We start from the raw sequence: 16,725 nt of genomic DNA on the forward strand, positions 1-16,725 counted from the left end.
ACCTGTGCCTTAGTCTGTTCTTGACTGAAATCACTACAGTCACTTAGCTCTATAAGATATGCCTATCAGGTCAAGAATCTTTACATTACTGAAGAGTTCTAGGTGAGGTACTTGGCTTTCTGTTCATGGACCAGTGATCTAAAAGAGTTTTATCTCTTCTCACTATATACCAATTATGCAGTGGTAGAATGGGAGCCAGAGAATTGCTGTTTGGAAAAGTGCACAATATACATCAATCTTTGGCCCACAGAAGCTAACAAATCTTTCTGTGCAGGAGTTGCGCTGTCCCTGTTACATAGTGGAGTACTTCCTCAGTTAGACCTGGCTGCCCCTGGTTCTGCTCCTAGGAAGTAAGCTCCTTTGCCATTGTCCTATAAGACACCTGAATTGACTCTGTGAAGTTCTTTCTTACTTAGTTTCTCTAACATGGGTTTTGCAGGCTGTATGTACCTCCTTTGGGAGAAATTTCATAGCCTGATTCCTACTGGTGCAGGATTAGAAGTACAAACATCTCGTCACTCATTACTCACTGTATTTTGAAGGCCAGGCTTGTGGGCTGTTCAGAAATGTAATTCCCTCAAATACTTAGTAACCTTCTAGGCTGTTTACTTATTCTCAGCTTCAAGTTGGGATAATCAGATGTAATGATTTCTTTTAGATGAAAAACTTATCTTACTTATTGGGGTTTGCACATAACTTACCTCCCTTTCCTTGACTATTTTTAAGCTAGATGAACCTAAAGCAGCTCCTTTAATCTGTTTGACATTGAGTTGCTTTGGTCTAAGAATCTAATTTCTTGGCTTTGGACTATAAAAGCAGTTTGCTTTTTCAACTTTCTTGTTCGTTTCTTTGTTGTTTTTTTGTTGTTTGTTTGTTTGTTTGTTTGTTTTTTGAGACAGAGGCTCACCATGTACCTTTACCTGGCTTGGTACTCACCAAATAGAACCAGGCTGTCTTTAGACTTACAGAGATCCCCTTGCCTTTGCTTTCTGAGTGCTTGGGATTAGGGGCATGCACTTGAATCTTAAAGTCTTGAATCTTGAGTCTCTCTCTGTCTTTCTTGGGGACAGTGCAGTTTTGTGTAGCTGAGGCTGGTCTCAAACTCTGTAAGTAGCTGATAATTTTGAACTTCAAATCCTCTTGCCTTCACCCCTCTCAAGATCTGTATCACCATACCTGGTTTATGTGGTGCTCGGGATCAAACTCAGAGCCTTGTGCATGCTAGGCAAGAACACTATTCGCTAAGCTATAGCCCCAGTCCTTAACTTTTTTCTTTAGACTTAGTTGATATGTAGCAAGCAAGCATCCTATTTTTGTAGGAAAGAATGTACTGTGTCATTCTGTAATGAGGAGTTCATCTCCCAGCTTTCCAGTTTGCAGTATGCTTCCTTGTTAACTTCTACCTTATTGCTAAACTAGCATCACATATTTTAATTTTTAAAATAGCAGCACTCCATCTGCACTTCCTAGTGACCATTTTGGTCAGAATACAGGTTAAGTTGCTATAAAAAAAATATCCAAAAAATTCAGTGACCCTAAGATGATAGAAATTTCTTTATTATCATAGTTTGATGAATTTTACAGGGCTGTTGAAACAGTTACGATTTCATGGGACTATCTTGAGATTCAAGTCCTTTATATTTTGATCTGCCATTCTTAACTGTATGATTAAAATCTGATATGTATGTTTATGCATCTCACTTACCAATGCTTGAGTCCTGTTGGTGAAAACATAGTCCCTACAAGAGAGTAGTCAATAGCTACATGAGAGATTAGAAAACCCAGTCTTTAGCTGGATAGCAATGTTTATAAGAAGATGAGCATATTTGGAATACTGGAAATTAGAAGATAATGAAGGGTTTGCTACCATGTTTGTTTGTTTGGCCTCTATGCCATTTTGTCTGATGGGAGGTTGCTTGTGATCTGATTTGAAAGCACTCCTCTCCCACTTTTTCAGTGACTTTGTAATGCATGTCCCAGAGCATTTTATCAGAAGGGAAATGATTTTCTTGAATGTGGCTCAGAGTCTTTGGTGGCCTGTATAAGCACTGGGTAGTTGACCACTGTATGTAGTTACAGGGATACAATGGCTGGACAAAGTGAGAGACTTACAGTTTCTTATCTTCCTTTAAGTGTGCAGTGAAACTTGCCAAAATGGTTGGTTATGTGAGTGCTGGGACTGTGGAATACTTATACAGCCAGGATGGAAGCTTCTACTTTTTGGAACTGAACCCTCGGCTACAGGTTGAACATCCTTGTACAGAGATGGTGGCTGATGTTAATCTTCCTGCAGCACAACTCCAGGTGAGTCACCCTGACTTGGACTCAAGTTAGAGCTTAGAGAATTTAGGAATCTCAGAGATACCTGAGAGACTAATGAGGGGAAAGCACAAACAAGCCTTAGTAGCCTCACTTATCTTCATTTCTCATAAATATGGGTTATGTGAGTATGGGTTAGTTTTCTGATTTGTTCAAACATAAAAAATACTACTGTATCTTCTAGCTAGACACAGCCAATGAACTGTGTTGAGAAGAAAGATTGACTTAAAGAAAGGCTTTAAAGTCAGTCTGCTTTGGAGCTGGAGAAGTGGCTCTGTGGCTAAGAGTGGTGCTGGTTCTTCCAGAGGACTCAAGTCTTTGGTTCCCAACACCCTGTTGATGGTGCCCAACAGTCTGTAATTCCTGTTTTGGGGGGTCTGATGCCCTCTTCTGGCTTCTGCAGTCACTGCATGTGGTACACAGATGTGAAGGCAAAACATCCGTATACATACACTTAAAAAAATTAATAAATATTTTTTAAAAACAATCTGGTTTATTTAATTATAGTAAACCTCATAACTTTGGTGGTGGTATTTTCCTAGAGAGACTGTAGTAGTACATATTTTTAAAATAATATATAAAGTGATAGCTATTAATTCTATGGTCTTATTTCAGCCTGGGAAACAAATACTATAGTAAATAGTAGAAGCAAATGATAAGATGAAGTATTATTTTTAACCTCTTTCATTTCTAGTTTGGGCTGGTTCACCTCTCTTAGGCAACCTGGTGGTCTCTGCTCCATGGAGGAACTATATTGTTGCTGAACTTAGTGTGGACACCAATCAGTGTCTAATCTCAAGCAGTCCTCTTACCCCAGCCTCCCCAGCAGCGTGGGCTATGAGTACATGACAAAGCACCTAACTGATAGTCTCATATGACCTAGTTTTGGCTCATATTGAGGACACCTTGCAAAAACTTAAGGGTTTTTGTGGGTTTCTTTACATTTTTTTTAAACATTTTTTTATGTGTATGGGTGTGGATGTGCCACAGCAAGTGTTTGGAAGATAGAGGACAACTGTTGGAGATTGGTTCTCTTCTTCCACAATGGGTTTTGGGTATTAAATTCAGATAATCAGCCTTGTCAGTGAGTGACTTTACTGAGCCATCTCACTGGCTCTTATTATGATATATTAATTTTACAGAATAACAGATTTTTTCTTGGTGTGCTAGTACATGCCTTTAAACCTAGCATTCGAGAGGCAGAGACAGGCAGATCGCTATGAGTTTGAGATCAGCTACATAGCAAGTTTTAGGCCAGCCAGGGCTACATAGTAAGACCTTGCCTTAAAACAAACAAACAAGGTTTCATTATAACATTTTCTTTTTTCTTTTTTTCTTTTGAGACAGGGTTTCTCTGTGTAGCTTTGTGCCTTTCCTGGATCTCTCTCTCTCTCTGTGGACCAGGCTGGCCTTGAACTCACAAAGATCCGCCTGGCTCTGCTTCCCTAGTGCTGGGATTAAAGGTGTGCACCACCACCACCCGGCTTATTATGACATTTTCATACACATTTATCGTATACTTTTTTTTAAGATTTATTTATTTATTATGTATACAGAAGAGGGTGCCTGTAGCTGGAGTTTTTCTCTCCAGCTCCCACCAAGCCCCCACCGTCCGACAGCCTACTTATAAAATAATCACTCAGATACTTATATTACTTATAAACTGTCAGGCTTCTTGCTATCTAGTTCTTATATCTTAATTTAACCCATTTCTATTAGTCTATAAGTTGCCACGTGGCTCACGGCTTACTGGTACCTTACATTTTGCTTGTCATGGTGGCAGCTGGCAGTGTCTCTCTGCCTCAGCCTTCCACTTCCCAGAATTCTGTTCTCTGCTTGTCCCACCTATACTTCCTGCCTGGCTACTGGCCAATCAGTGTTTTATTTATTAACCGATCAGCAACACATTTAACATACAGAACATCCCACAGCAGGTGCCAGATCTCATTACAGATGGTTTTGAGCCACCATGTGGGTGCTGGGAATTGAACTCAGGACCTCTGGAAGAGCAGTCAGTGTTCTTAACCTCTGAGCCATCTCTCCAGCTCTATCGTGTACTTTGATCATATCCCTCCCCAGTTACTTTTTCTTGTCCTCCCTTTATTGGAACAGGCACTGACCGTTCCCAGTAAAGGTCTAAAGGTTCATTTACTTTGTTCAGTAGTTTGCATGCACGAGAGTCAACTGTAATGTTAAGGCTTTTTAGCTATCTGAACTTCTTCACTGACTATTGTCTTGGATAATTTTATTGTCATCCATCCATGGAGAAATGACAGCAGAAGAAAATCTGATACATTAGGAATTTGGGGACATTGTAGGAAAGAGGAGTGATTCTAGCAAAGGACTCTTGGCATGGCATTCAGTTTTGTATGGTTTAGATTGACTGTAGAGTACAGATTACAAAAGTAGATTGTTTTAGTAGTAACTTCAAAAAATGCATAGACTCTTAGGTATTTTGATAGCTTCCACCTGTTAAGAAAAGGGGACTGGAAAATAACATGTGTTTTATTACCTTTCAGATTGCCATGGGGATCCCTCTATTTAGGATCAAAGATATTCGTATGATGTATGGGGTATCTCCTTGGGGTGATGCTCCCATTGATTTTGAAAATTCTGCTCATGTTCCTTGCCCAAGGGGCCATGTAATTGCTGCTCGGATCACCAGTGAAAACCCAGATGAGGTAACCTTTCACTTAAAAGGCTTAATGTTAAGACAAGTGTCTGAGGTCATGCTTTTCAAATGTGTTGGAACTTCATTTTGAGAGGGAAATTTATAAAAGATTCTGGGAGCAGATACATGATGATTGCTACATTGACCATTTAATCTCACTTTAAGTCTCTCAAGAAGCACGTGGGACTATAGCACTGGGCCTTGCTTGGCTTGCATGGTTTTTGGGTCAGTTATGCTTGATGACCCCAGAGTCTGAACACTGAATATCAATGTTCTTTTCCTTGGAAGTACAATGTAGTCTCTCATGTTCTTCATTCTCTAACAGGGATTTAAGCCCAGCTCGGGAACAGTTCAGGAACTTAATTTTCGAAGCAATAAGAACGTTTGGGGTTATTTCAGTGTTGCTGCTGCTGGGGGGCTTCATGAGTTTGCTGACTCTCAGTTCGGTCACTGCTTTTCCTGGGGAGAAAACAGAGAAGAAGCAATTTCGTGAGTATAATAGCATTTTATTGTATTTTGTTTAGTAAAATTGGGCTAATCCTTGGTGAAGGTATGACATTCCTTTATCTGCTGTGAAAATGCTGCTGTGGAGAGCTTACTTGAAGAAGTATATCTTAGTTTGTACTTGAATTCATGTTGTATTACATTCTTCTTTTTCTTTTCTTCTTCTTTTTTTTGAGCTGAGGATCAAACCCAGGGCCTTGTGCTTGCTAGGCAAGCGCTCTTCCACTGAGCTAAATCCCCAACCCCATGTTACATTCTGTAGAACTTGGCAGATATTTTTCTGCTTCTTCTGAGTCTTTACAAGTGTTTTTCTTTTTCTTTTTTTTTTTTTAAACACATGAAGTCATTTGCTTTGTTTTTGTTTTTACAGTAATGATAGTATTACTGGGGAAAGGTAGATTCTTGACCATTAATTAGGTATCAGGTAATTTATAGATAAAGGTCTGTATCTGTCATCAGAATAAAATAAAGTGCTTCTTAGGTACTGTGACTTCAACCAGAGCCTCACATAGTCATTATATTTTCTAATTTGACAGGTAAAACTTTGTGTGTGTGTGTGTGTAAATGTATGTGTATATGTATACATACATATATGTGTATCTCTATATTCATTGGTGTACCATATGCTGCTTTGATATATGCATGCCTTGTGGAATCAAGCTCTTTGGCATTTGCATCACCTCACATTCTTACCATTTTTTTATTTCTGATGATCATCCTTTAAAGTATGCCACACTAGCATTTTCAGATATACAGTGTTATTAGCCATAATCACCTTGATGTCTTGACATTTAAAATATTAAAATCTTGCTTGTTTTTTATGAAAAGAAAATAAAATAATTATCAAAATTGCATGTGAGAGACTTCATTGTATTCTAAAAAGCACATAACACTGCAGGTGGGGTTTTCCTGTCCTATCAGCCCACTTCCAAATTACCACTCAGACTTTTACTGTTAATTATAAATGCTCAGCCAATAGCTCAAGCTTGTTACTAGCTAACTCTTACATTTAAATTAACTCATATTTCTTATCTATGCTTTGCCATGTGGCCTGGTACCTTTCCTCAGTATGGCATGCCCATCTAGTTTTCTCTGCATCTCTGGAGACTCTCCAGCTCTGCCCGTTTTTCTCCAGCATTCTGAGTTTGGTCCTCCTGCCTAACCTTATCCTGGCTATTTGCCAGTCAGCTTCTCTTTTTTTTTTTTTTTTTTGTTTTGTTTTGTTTTGTTTTGTTTTGTTTTAAACTATCTGTCCCAGATAAAAAATTAGTTCATCTGCTTCTTTCTGTCCTCCCTCCCTCCTTTCCTTTTCCCTCCCCATCTCTCTTGCCACTTCTTCTCTTTCCTAGCTTCTCTCCCTTCCTTCCTTCTCTTCTTTGTTGTGCTCGAGATTGAACCCAGGACCTTATGCATGCTCTGCCACTGAGCTACTTGTAAACTTCTCTCTCTCTTTCTTTCCTTCCTTCCTTCCTTCCTTCCTTCCTTCCTTCCTTTCTTTCTTTCTTTCTTTCTTTCTTTCTATTTTTTGGTTTTTCGAGACAGGGTTTCTCTGTGTAGCTTTGCCCCTTTCCTGGAACTCGCTTTGGAGACCAGGCTGGACTCGAACTCACAGAGATCCACCTGGCTCTGCCTCCCGAGTGCTGGGATTAAAGGCATGCGTCACCACTGCCTGGCTTCTCTTTCTTTTTTAATTTAAGCTTTAACAATGTGTTGCCTACACCACAGATTTAATAGTATTCCTTTTAACCTTTGAACTATTCACAGAACGGGTATTCCCTTAGTATTTGTTAATAGTCTTAGGAGGTTTGTTGTTGTTAGATTTGTTTGTTTGTTTTTCACGACAGGGTTTCTCTGTGTAGCTTTGTAGCCCATCCTGGAACTCTTTCAGTAGACCAGGCTGGCCTGGAACTCACAGAGATCTGCCTGCCTCTGCCTCCAGAGTGCTGGGATTAAAGGCGTGCGCCACTACCGCCAGCAATTTTTTTTTTTTTAAATTTTAGGTGTATGAGTGTTTTCCTTGCATGTATGTATGTGAACACATGCATGATGATGCTTACAGAGGTCATAAGTGTCAGATTCCCTGGAACTGGAGTTACAGATTGTTGTGAGCTGCCATATAGGTGTTAACAAATGAACTGTAACTCTGCAAAAGGAGCTAGTGCTCTTAACTGCTTTACTCCAGTCCAGTTCTTACGTTTGTAATAATGTCTCAGAAGTGAGGAAGTCTCATTGCTTCTCTTTTTTGTACTTTACAGCTTCTTTACGTTCATTCAAAACTGTATGTGAAAACTTCAAAATTCTAGCAGTGCAACCAGGAAAAAAATGTATAAAGTTGCCTTTCATTGCCTTATACTGCTTCAGTAAGCTGATTGTGTGTGTGTGTGTGTGTGTGTGTGTGTGTGTGTGTGAGAGAGAGAGAGAGAGAGAGAGAGAGAGAGAGAGAGAGAGAGAAGGGGGAGGAGAAAAGAGTGAGGGGATTGAGGGAGAATAGTAGGGAGGGCAGCCTGAAGCAGTCAGTTCTTCCAGTTTGTGGGTTCTGGGAATTGAACTTTGATAATCAGGTTTGGTAGCAGGTTAAGCCAGCTTGCTGACCGGTAGTCGAAGTTTTGTGTGACTGCTTCTTTTAATTGGGACGTGAATTGAGTATTTTAGACAGTCCCCCTTCACTTTCCTGTCTCATTTTCGTTCTCAGACTGGTCTCTGTTAGCATTTTTGTTTCAGTCTTTATTAAGCGGATCACTGTGTTTATTCTGCAGGGATGCCCAATGACTTGGATAGAAGTCTGACTTCTTATTTCTGCTTTGCTCTGTGTATTTCTCTACAGAAGAAAGCAGACTAGGTCACCTCTTAGCATATTGCAATAGTCTCTGCAGTGTGTTTGCTGTCTGATACTGTGTCAAAAGTTCTTTTTTCAGCTCAGAGCTTTTTGTGTTGCATTCTTTGTTACGGTTAATCTGTGCTCTTTGCTTGGCCCTTAGATATTATTCTCTGTGATAGTCTTAGCCCACACATCCAATATCATTTCTCATAATGTAAATACCATGAAAACAGAAACATATCTATATTGTTGCTGCTATATCCCCTGAACTATATGCTTATAGTTCATATATTCCCTTTGTATCAGCATTTAGGAAGTGTTTGCTGAATGGTAGATTTGCCTCTGTCACTGTCTTCACGCCCCTGTTTCAGTCACACTATTTCCTGAACACAGCACCTGTTTGCTTCTTGCTCCTGTTGGTTTTGTTCTTTCTTTTCTCCAGGCATTCATAAGTTCACTGTACTCAACAGCTACCATCTTGCTGGGCCTAAGAGTACAGTACAGACTAAATAGAGTCTGTATCCTCATGGTATTATATAATCCAGAGGAAGAAAGACAAGCAATTAAAATATAGGATAGTGAGCAAGTATGATGACATTGGGGATTATAGAAGGACATTACAGCAGTGTACAGCTGTCAGGCACCTCCAGTCTGTTGTTTTGGTTTTTTTTTTTTTTTTGGGTACGGAAACCTTGCAAAAATTTACTATAGTCTGAAAGTATGTTTTGTTGCGTGGAAATGATACATAAAGTAAGGATAGTTTATAAGTAAATGTAAGGTTGTGGAAAATTAGTGCCCTAGTTCTAACTAGTCAGCAATAAATGCCTAGAAGATTGAAATCCAAAAGTGAAAGCTGAGAGTGGTTCTAGCTATGCTCTTTATGGTGGAATGTTTCCAATTTGCTGGTGCTTTTTGGTAATATCCGTCAATACTCCTGTATACTGACTTCTTGGAAGCTCTCCTATCTGGAGTATGTGAAAATGAGCAGGCTTACAGCTACACCCTCATCTGTTCTTGGGACTGTCTGTCCTCCTGCTAAGCCTACAAAAGAATGAGACAATTCTTTCAAATGATTGGTAAACAGTAAAGTACTTGTTGCTGTAACAAATTTTTTTCTGTTGTTCCCCTAGAAATATGGTGGTGGCATTGAAGGAGCTGTCTATTCGGGGTGACTTTCGAACTACAGTTGAATACCTGATCAAACTGCTGGAGACAGAAAGCTTTCAGTTGAATAGAATCGACACTGGCTGGCTGGACAGACTGATTGCAGAAAAAGTGCAGGTGTGTATTCTTCTCTTGCACATTTAACCTTTAGTTGTCTGTTTTTGAGCTAGTCTTTGATTGGCTTAGTGAAAATTTCACAGAAAGTAGAAGGAAAATTATTTTTTTAAATCTGTTTGCAAATTCTAAAGGTAAATATAGGGATTTTTTGTTTCTTCTTTGTTGTTTTTTTTAAAAAATTATAAACTTTATCATTAAAAATCTTGCAACTAAAAATCACCACAGACAGACAACAATTAACCAGATCCAAAGTCTATACATCTCAATGAACTTCTCTACAGTTAGAATAGCCATTCTAAAGTTGTAAGGATTTCACATTGGGCTTTATTCTTTCACGCTTATGTTTTTATGCATTTGTTCACTACCAAGAAAGAAGGAAAGAAAGAAAAAAAGAAAGATCGATGACAACAGTTAGAATTAGAACAATTAGCTTTATGTTCTCTTGAATAACTTCTGTCTCTCATCTGCATTAGCCCTTCCTTATTGTTTCTTAAGGTCTCATGGAGGCCAAAAAGATGAACCTAGCTTGATCTCGGTATCCACATGGTGGCTCATAGCCAGCTACCTGTCATTTCAGTTCCAGAGGACCTGATGCTGCCCTCTGACCTAAAGAGGCACCAGGCACATGCATGGAGCATTTACGTACATGCAGGCAAGCAACATACATAAAATAAAAATAATTTTTTTTTTTTATAAAAATGAAGGTCTCTTGTACTCCTAGCTGGCTTCAACCTCACTGTGTAGTCAAGTATGATCTTTGAGACCCCGATTCTCTTTGCCTCCACCTCCCAAGTGCTGGGATTACAGGTGTATACCACCATTCTTGGTTCAAAAATCAATATGGGAATAAGGGTGTTTCTTCATAACAAATTTGATTTTGATTTTATTTGAGTTGCTTTGGTGTCATGTGACCATGCTTTTGACATTTTCCTCTGTTCTTTTTAGGCAGAGCGTCCTGACACCATGTTAGGAGTTGTGTGTGGGGCTCTCCATGTGGCAGATGTGAGCCTGAGGAATAGCATCTCCAACTTCCTTCACTCCTTAGAAAGGTAGGCTTTGTTTTTGTGTCTGTGCCAGCCAACCAATGGTCCATGAGTACAGGACTACAGCTCAAAGCCCATTTGTTTTTCTGCAACTTCCTGGCACCTTATGAATGCTAGTTCTTATTCATGAACTGGTGGCAGAGGAGAGAGGGAATGATTGGAAATTAGTTTATGCCACAGTAGAACAGGTCACTTTGTTTTAAGTGTGTATGTGTTATGTATGTATTCATATGGGTATGTACATGTGTACCTGCATGTGTAAACATGTGATTGGAGGCCAAAAGTTGACATTAAGTGTTTTTTGATTGCACTTTATTTTATGGATTTTGTTTGGCAGGTTTGTTTGGCTGGTTCTTGTTTTATTTGGTTTTCTGTTTTTGTTTTTATTTTTTTGAGACAGAGTCTCTCTATTTATCCCTGGCTGTACTTGAACTCACTGTATAGACCACATGGGCTTCAAACTCACAGAGATCCTCCTTCCTCTGCCTCCTGAGTGATGGGATTAAAGGTGTGCAGCACTGTGTCTGGTCCTACCTCATTTTTAGAGAGTCTTTCACTGAACCTGGAGCTCACTAGTTCAACTAGGTTTGCTGGCCAGTGAACTCTCAGGATATGCCTATCTTCACCACTCCAGCCTCCCCTCCTATCCTCACCACAGTGCTGGAGTTACAGACACATGTCATTGTGCTCTGGTTTCCCATAGACGCTGGGAATCTGAACTCAGATCCTCATGCTTTTATGACTGAACCATCTCCCCAGCTCCAAGGTTAATTTTCTTTCTTTTTTTTTTTTTTTTTAAAACTGAAATCCTGCAGCAAACATGGTTTCCTGAGAAAAGCTACTTAAACTATGGGGATAAAATCTAGCATGTCTCCCTATCATCAAACCCTAAATATTTCCTGTATTACCTACAGCACATTTCAGGAATTAATAATTGAGGCTGATATTCGAGATGCCCTCCCAAGTCTTCAAAGCGGAGGGTCAGACATGTATGAAGCTGAACTAATTTTAGACCTTGATTCTAGAGACTAAGCTCTGCCCAAGTCCCCAGAGGATTGGTCCAAAGGACTAATCACATCCACTTTAAGTACAGGCACTTTATTTCCTTCTGTGTTGTAGACTTATATTGGCCCCTTTTCAAAGTATCTGAAAGGAAGAAAAGAAACAAATTTTTGAAAATTGAACTGAGGTTTCAAGCCCTGTGATAAATATCTCACTATGTTATTCTCATACACTAAAGCCTTCAGCAGCTTGCATTTCCTTTCTGACTCAAAACTAAATCCCTCAGTGTGACTTTTAACTCCCTGAACACTTTGCCCCCCTCGCCAGTCCATTCTTTCTTATTTTTCTTCCTCAGCATACATTTCTAACCTAGTTAAATGGATTCCGTACCCATGTAAAAATTCATTGACAAAGCCATTGGTGTTCTTTTTGTTTGTTGTGTTTTGTTGTTTTGAAACAGTCTCATTGTATGTATATCACAGGTTTGTATTGAATCCCTAAGTAGCCTTGGCTGGCTTTTAATTCACAGTCCTCTTGCTTCAGTCTCTAGAATGTGGCACTATAGATGTATCAACATGTTGAGCCTGCTGTTCTTTAAACAAAACAAAACAAAATTTATGTGTTTATAAATGCCACAGATGCCTGCAGAGTCCAGAAGCTGGTGCTGGAGTTAAAAGGCAGTTGTAAACCACTCTGGAAGAGCAGCAAGCACTCACTCTTAACTGTTAAGCCATCTCTTCAGCTCCAACATTCTATTTTAAATTCATTTTAAAAACTTGAATTTTGAAATAATCTTTTTTGGGGGTGCATAATGTTGTCCAGGCTGGCCTCAAACACACTATGTAGCTGTTACTGGCCTTGAATTCATAATCCTCCTGCCTGTACCTCCCAAGTGCTTGGATTACAGATATGTGCCAAAACACATGGCATAATGTGGTTTACACTTTTTTGCCTTTTGAGACAGGGTCTCATTGTGTAGCCCTAGTTGGCTTGGAACTCAGTGTGGAGGCCAGGCTAGCCTTGCGTTCACAGAGCTCTGCCTGCTTCTGCCTCCAGAGCATCAAGACTAAAGGTGTCTGTCACCGTACCCTGCCTCAAAACTTGCCTTTTATTAGTTGTGTAACCAGTACAGATAATGTGCATACTCTTCACCCATACCTTCTGGCTCTGAGTAGCTCAGCTTCCCTCTCTTTAGTACTCTGCTTTTTATATTACTTTTCAAAGTCTGGCTTACTTTGTGACAGCAGTCATCCTCTAGCTTACAGGGTTCTCTGTGTAGTTCTGGCCATCTTGTAGCTCGCTCTCTAGACCAGGCTGTTCTCCACTGTGCTTCTTTTTGAGATATAGAACATCTCTTAATTGTCCTTTCAAATGAAATAGATAGGTAGTGGTTCATTTATACCAATAATCTTAGCATTTAAGAAGCTAAAGTAAGCTGAGCAGTGGTAGCACAAGCCTTTTGAGAGGTAGAGTCAGACTGATCTCTGAGTTCAAGGCCAGCCTGGTCTACAGAGCTTGTTTTAGGACAGCCAGAGCTACACAGATAAACCCTGTCTCAACAAATAAAAACCAAACAAACAAACAAAAAAAAGAAGCTGAAGTAGGGGGCTGGGTGGTGGCCCACACCTTTAATCCCAGCACTTGGGAGGCAGACAGAGACATGGTTAGAGGAAAAGCTGGAGTTGGGTGGACTGGGCTTTCTGATGATGAAACTGCAGCATCCAGGAAGCTCCGTGTATTTATTATATAGAGGTGAACAGAGAGGTGAGTTATAGCATCCAGCTCAACCAAGAGGTAGGGTTATAACAGGTACCCAGGGAAGCAGGTTTTATGGTATACAGCTGGATTAAGGAAAGATACAGGCTTAGGTAATCTTGGTAGGCACAGTATCTTTAGCGAGCAGTCTTCAGGTTGTAAATGTCTGGGGAAAGAGAGCTATGATGAAAGTTTTCTGCACTAGGACTAGAAGAGAGGGCTTTGCAATTTCTCTGAGCCTTGCCCTGGGAAGGCTTTGCCATTTTTTCCATGAGTCTGAGGCTTTGGAGTCCTTGGAATGCCTGTGCCCATTTCAGCAGCACCCATTCACTCAGAACATCACTCACTCAGGGCTTTCTCTATTCCTCATAGATAGTAATTTTTTTTCCTTGAGACAGGGTTTCTCTGTGTAGCTTTGGAGCCTGTCCTGGAACTCTCTTTGTAGATCAGGCTGGCCTCAAACTCACAGAGACCCACCTGCTTCTGCCTCCTCGGATCAAAGGTGTCTGCCACCACTATCCGGTGTAAGTTTTATGTTTTGTATATCATTACACATGTACACAATTAAATGTAAATAAATTTAACTATTTTTTTCATAATGTATGTGATCAGTCTTATACAGACAGTCATTTAGGTTTTTCCCTCTTATTACTGTCTCAGGAAATATCACAATCAATAATCTTTGATGTTTCCTTAAAACCTATTAGAATTTTATAGATGTAAGTGTGTCATATATTGTCATTCTTTCAGGGGTCAAGTCCTTCCTGCTCACACACTTCTGAACACAGTAGATGTTGAACTTATCTATGAAGGAATCAAATACGTACTTAAGGTATGCAGTCCCCACCAAAGTCTACGCCTTAGTTTCTATCTCCTCTTCTGTTCATAACACTAGTTTTCTTAGGTTGAGAGACAGAGAAAGTTTGCTTTTGTTCACAGATTGGAATATTCCATTCATTATTTGTGTCAGTTTCTTCTCGACAGACTGCTTCACCTGTGTCTTTGCAATACTACAGTTGTGTCTCAGGCTGTGCTTGAAAGGGATCACTGGCTCTGGCTCTTGTCTACTGCAGGTGACTCGACAGTCTCCCAACTCCTACGTGGTGATCATGAATGGCTCATGTGTGGAAGTTGACGTACATCGGCTGAGTGATGGTGGACTGCTCTTATCCTATGATGGCAGCAGTTATACCACTTACATGAAGGAGGAAGTGGATAGGTGAGTGACTGTTTTGAGTTCTAGTTGCTTGCCATTGTATTAACTTTTCCTCTTACTATTCATTAGCTCTTGGGGATTTTTCCAAGAGTACAAAAGTGTTTATAATTGTAAACATGTCTCAAGCTAGGTGTTGTGTTCTGTGCTTATAGTTTCAGCTAGTCAAGAGGCTGAGTTCTTTCCTTATTGTGGGAAGGAGTTTAAGGCCAGCATATGCAGCTTAGTGAGATACTATCTCTTAATGAAAGAAAATATGTTTCCCTACCGTTCCAATATGGTGGGCAATGGAAAGTAATTTACCCTTGAAATAAACTATAATAGTTGATAGTTCATTGTATATTTATTAGAATTTATATAATGCATATAAAATTACTTAAAAGTGCAGGTTGGAGATTTAGCTCAGTGGTAGAGCGCTTGGTTCGATCCTCAGCTCTGGGTAAAAAAAAAAAAAAAGTGCATACTATTTTTCCTTTAAATATATCCACAAATAAATATATGTTAAATACTATTTGCACTTTTCCTTTCTTTTTAAATACATATTTATTTAGTTTATGTGGTTTATATGTACCTGAGTATATGTATGTGTACTGTGTGTGTGCAGGAGCCAGCAGAGGTCAAAAGAGGGAGGTGGGTCCCCTGAAACTGGAGTTGCAGGTGGTTGTAAGCCACCATGTGAATTCGAGGAATTTATCTCCAGTCCTTTGCAAGAAGAGCTAGTGTTCTCCCCGGCTCCCAAGTCTTAATAGCTCAGGTCTTGCTGTGTAGAGAATGATCTTGAACTTCTTTATGATCTTTTTGTTTCTACCTCCTGAGAGCTGAGGTAAGCAATATATATCACCACACCAGATCTAAGTATTTATTCTTTTTGTATGCTCATGTTGTATTGCTGTATATGAATATATCATAATTTATTCAATACAACTCTTAACTGAAGATTACTATAACTATAAATAAGGACCAGTAAGACAGCTAGACAGACAGATGAAGGCACTTGCTGCCAAGCCTGACACCCAAGTTTAATCCCTAAGACCCACATGGTAGAAGGAGAGAACCTACTTCTGCCAGTTGTCCTCTGACCTCCATAAATGCACATGCACACATATGATACAGTTACATGTAAACTAAATAAAGAAATATGTCATTTAAAAATTATAAATGACGATATGGTGAATGCATTGTTTGTATGTCTGTGTTGTGTATATAATAATATTTTCTGTGGTTTTTGTTTTGCTTTTTTACTTTGTTACTGTTTTTAAGACTGACACTTTCTCTCATTTTGCTTTATAACCTGAGTGCTTTATTGGCTTGCCTGTTCTACTTATCTCCTAGATACCGAATCACAATTGGCAATAAAACCTGTGTGTTTGAGAAGGAAAATGACCCATCTGTAATGCGTTCACCTTCTGCTGGAAAGTTAATCCAGTATATCGTGGAAGACGGAGGCCATGTGTTTGCTGGCCAGTGCTATGCTGAGATTGAGGTCAGGGTGGGGAATAGGCTATTGAATCATAGGAGGGAACATAGGTTGGTAGAAATAGACTAGGATTGAAAATAACAATAAAGAAGAACATCAGTTAATTTAGTGTGGATTGTGAACCTGTATATTTAAAAACAAAATCCTCATCATTTTCCTTTGTCAGGTGAAGAAACTATAGCTTTAAAAATATAGTAGCAACAATACTAAGTGGTAGGTGCTATGCTGACTATGGGCTACACAGAGCCTTTGCTAGGTAGAGTTGGAGCACAAAGCAGATGAGTTTTAAGAACAAGAGGGTCACCTAACCCTAACTGAGATAGGGTGTGAGGTAAGGAAAGACATCCTAAAAGAAGAGATGATTGCCTAGTCTTACTTTTGAAAAGGTAGAAGCTGGGCAGGAGACGATGCTTGACATTGGGACACAGAAACAAGACAGTGTGTTGGAGTAGATTGAGAATTGATTGAGAATACATTACCATTAGATGCGGATTGGCAGGTGAAGATGCCCTAGAAGGAAATTGAGGTCACAAAGGAGCCTATGACTGTCCTGATGTCCACAGGGAAGGATTTTAAGAGGAAAAATGGAGATTTAGGCTCCAGAGTGATGGTTTGGGTGGACCTTATTAGAGGTGAATAAAT

The 16,725-nt window shown here is 39.6% G+C and overlaps 1 protein-coding gene across 6 annotated transcripts in view; it reads left to right on the top strand.

Moving 5' to 3' along the window:
- Acaca (acetyl-CoA carboxylase alpha) overlaps positions 1-16,725 on the top strand; it is a 273,401-nt gene that overhangs the window by 109,490 nt on the left and 147,186 nt on the right. For all 6 annotated transcript variants that reach the window (XM_036195670.1, XM_036195671.1, XM_036195674.1 and 3 more), the window contains 8 exons: positions 2,134-2,304; positions 4,839-5,000; positions 5,316-5,479; positions 9,443-9,593; positions 10,539-10,642; positions 14,144-14,225; positions 14,467-14,612; positions 15,939-16,089. In XM_036195670.1, coding sequence (XP_036051563.1) covers positions 2,134-2,304; positions 4,839-5,000; positions 5,316-5,479; positions 9,443-9,593; positions 10,539-10,642; positions 14,144-14,225; positions 14,467-14,612; positions 15,939-16,089 — 1,131 coding nt within the window. The remainder of the gene's footprint in view (positions 1-2,133; positions 2,305-4,838; positions 5,001-5,315; positions 5,480-9,442; positions 9,594-10,538; positions 10,643-14,143; positions 14,226-14,466; positions 14,613-15,938; positions 16,090-16,725) is intronic.

This window comes from Onychomys torridus, chromosome 8, assembly GCF_903995425.1.
Source record: "Onychomys torridus chromosome 8, mOncTor1.1, whole genome shotgun sequence".
Lineage (NCBI taxonomy): Eukaryota > Metazoa > Chordata > Mammalia > Rodentia > Cricetidae > Onychomys > Onychomys torridus.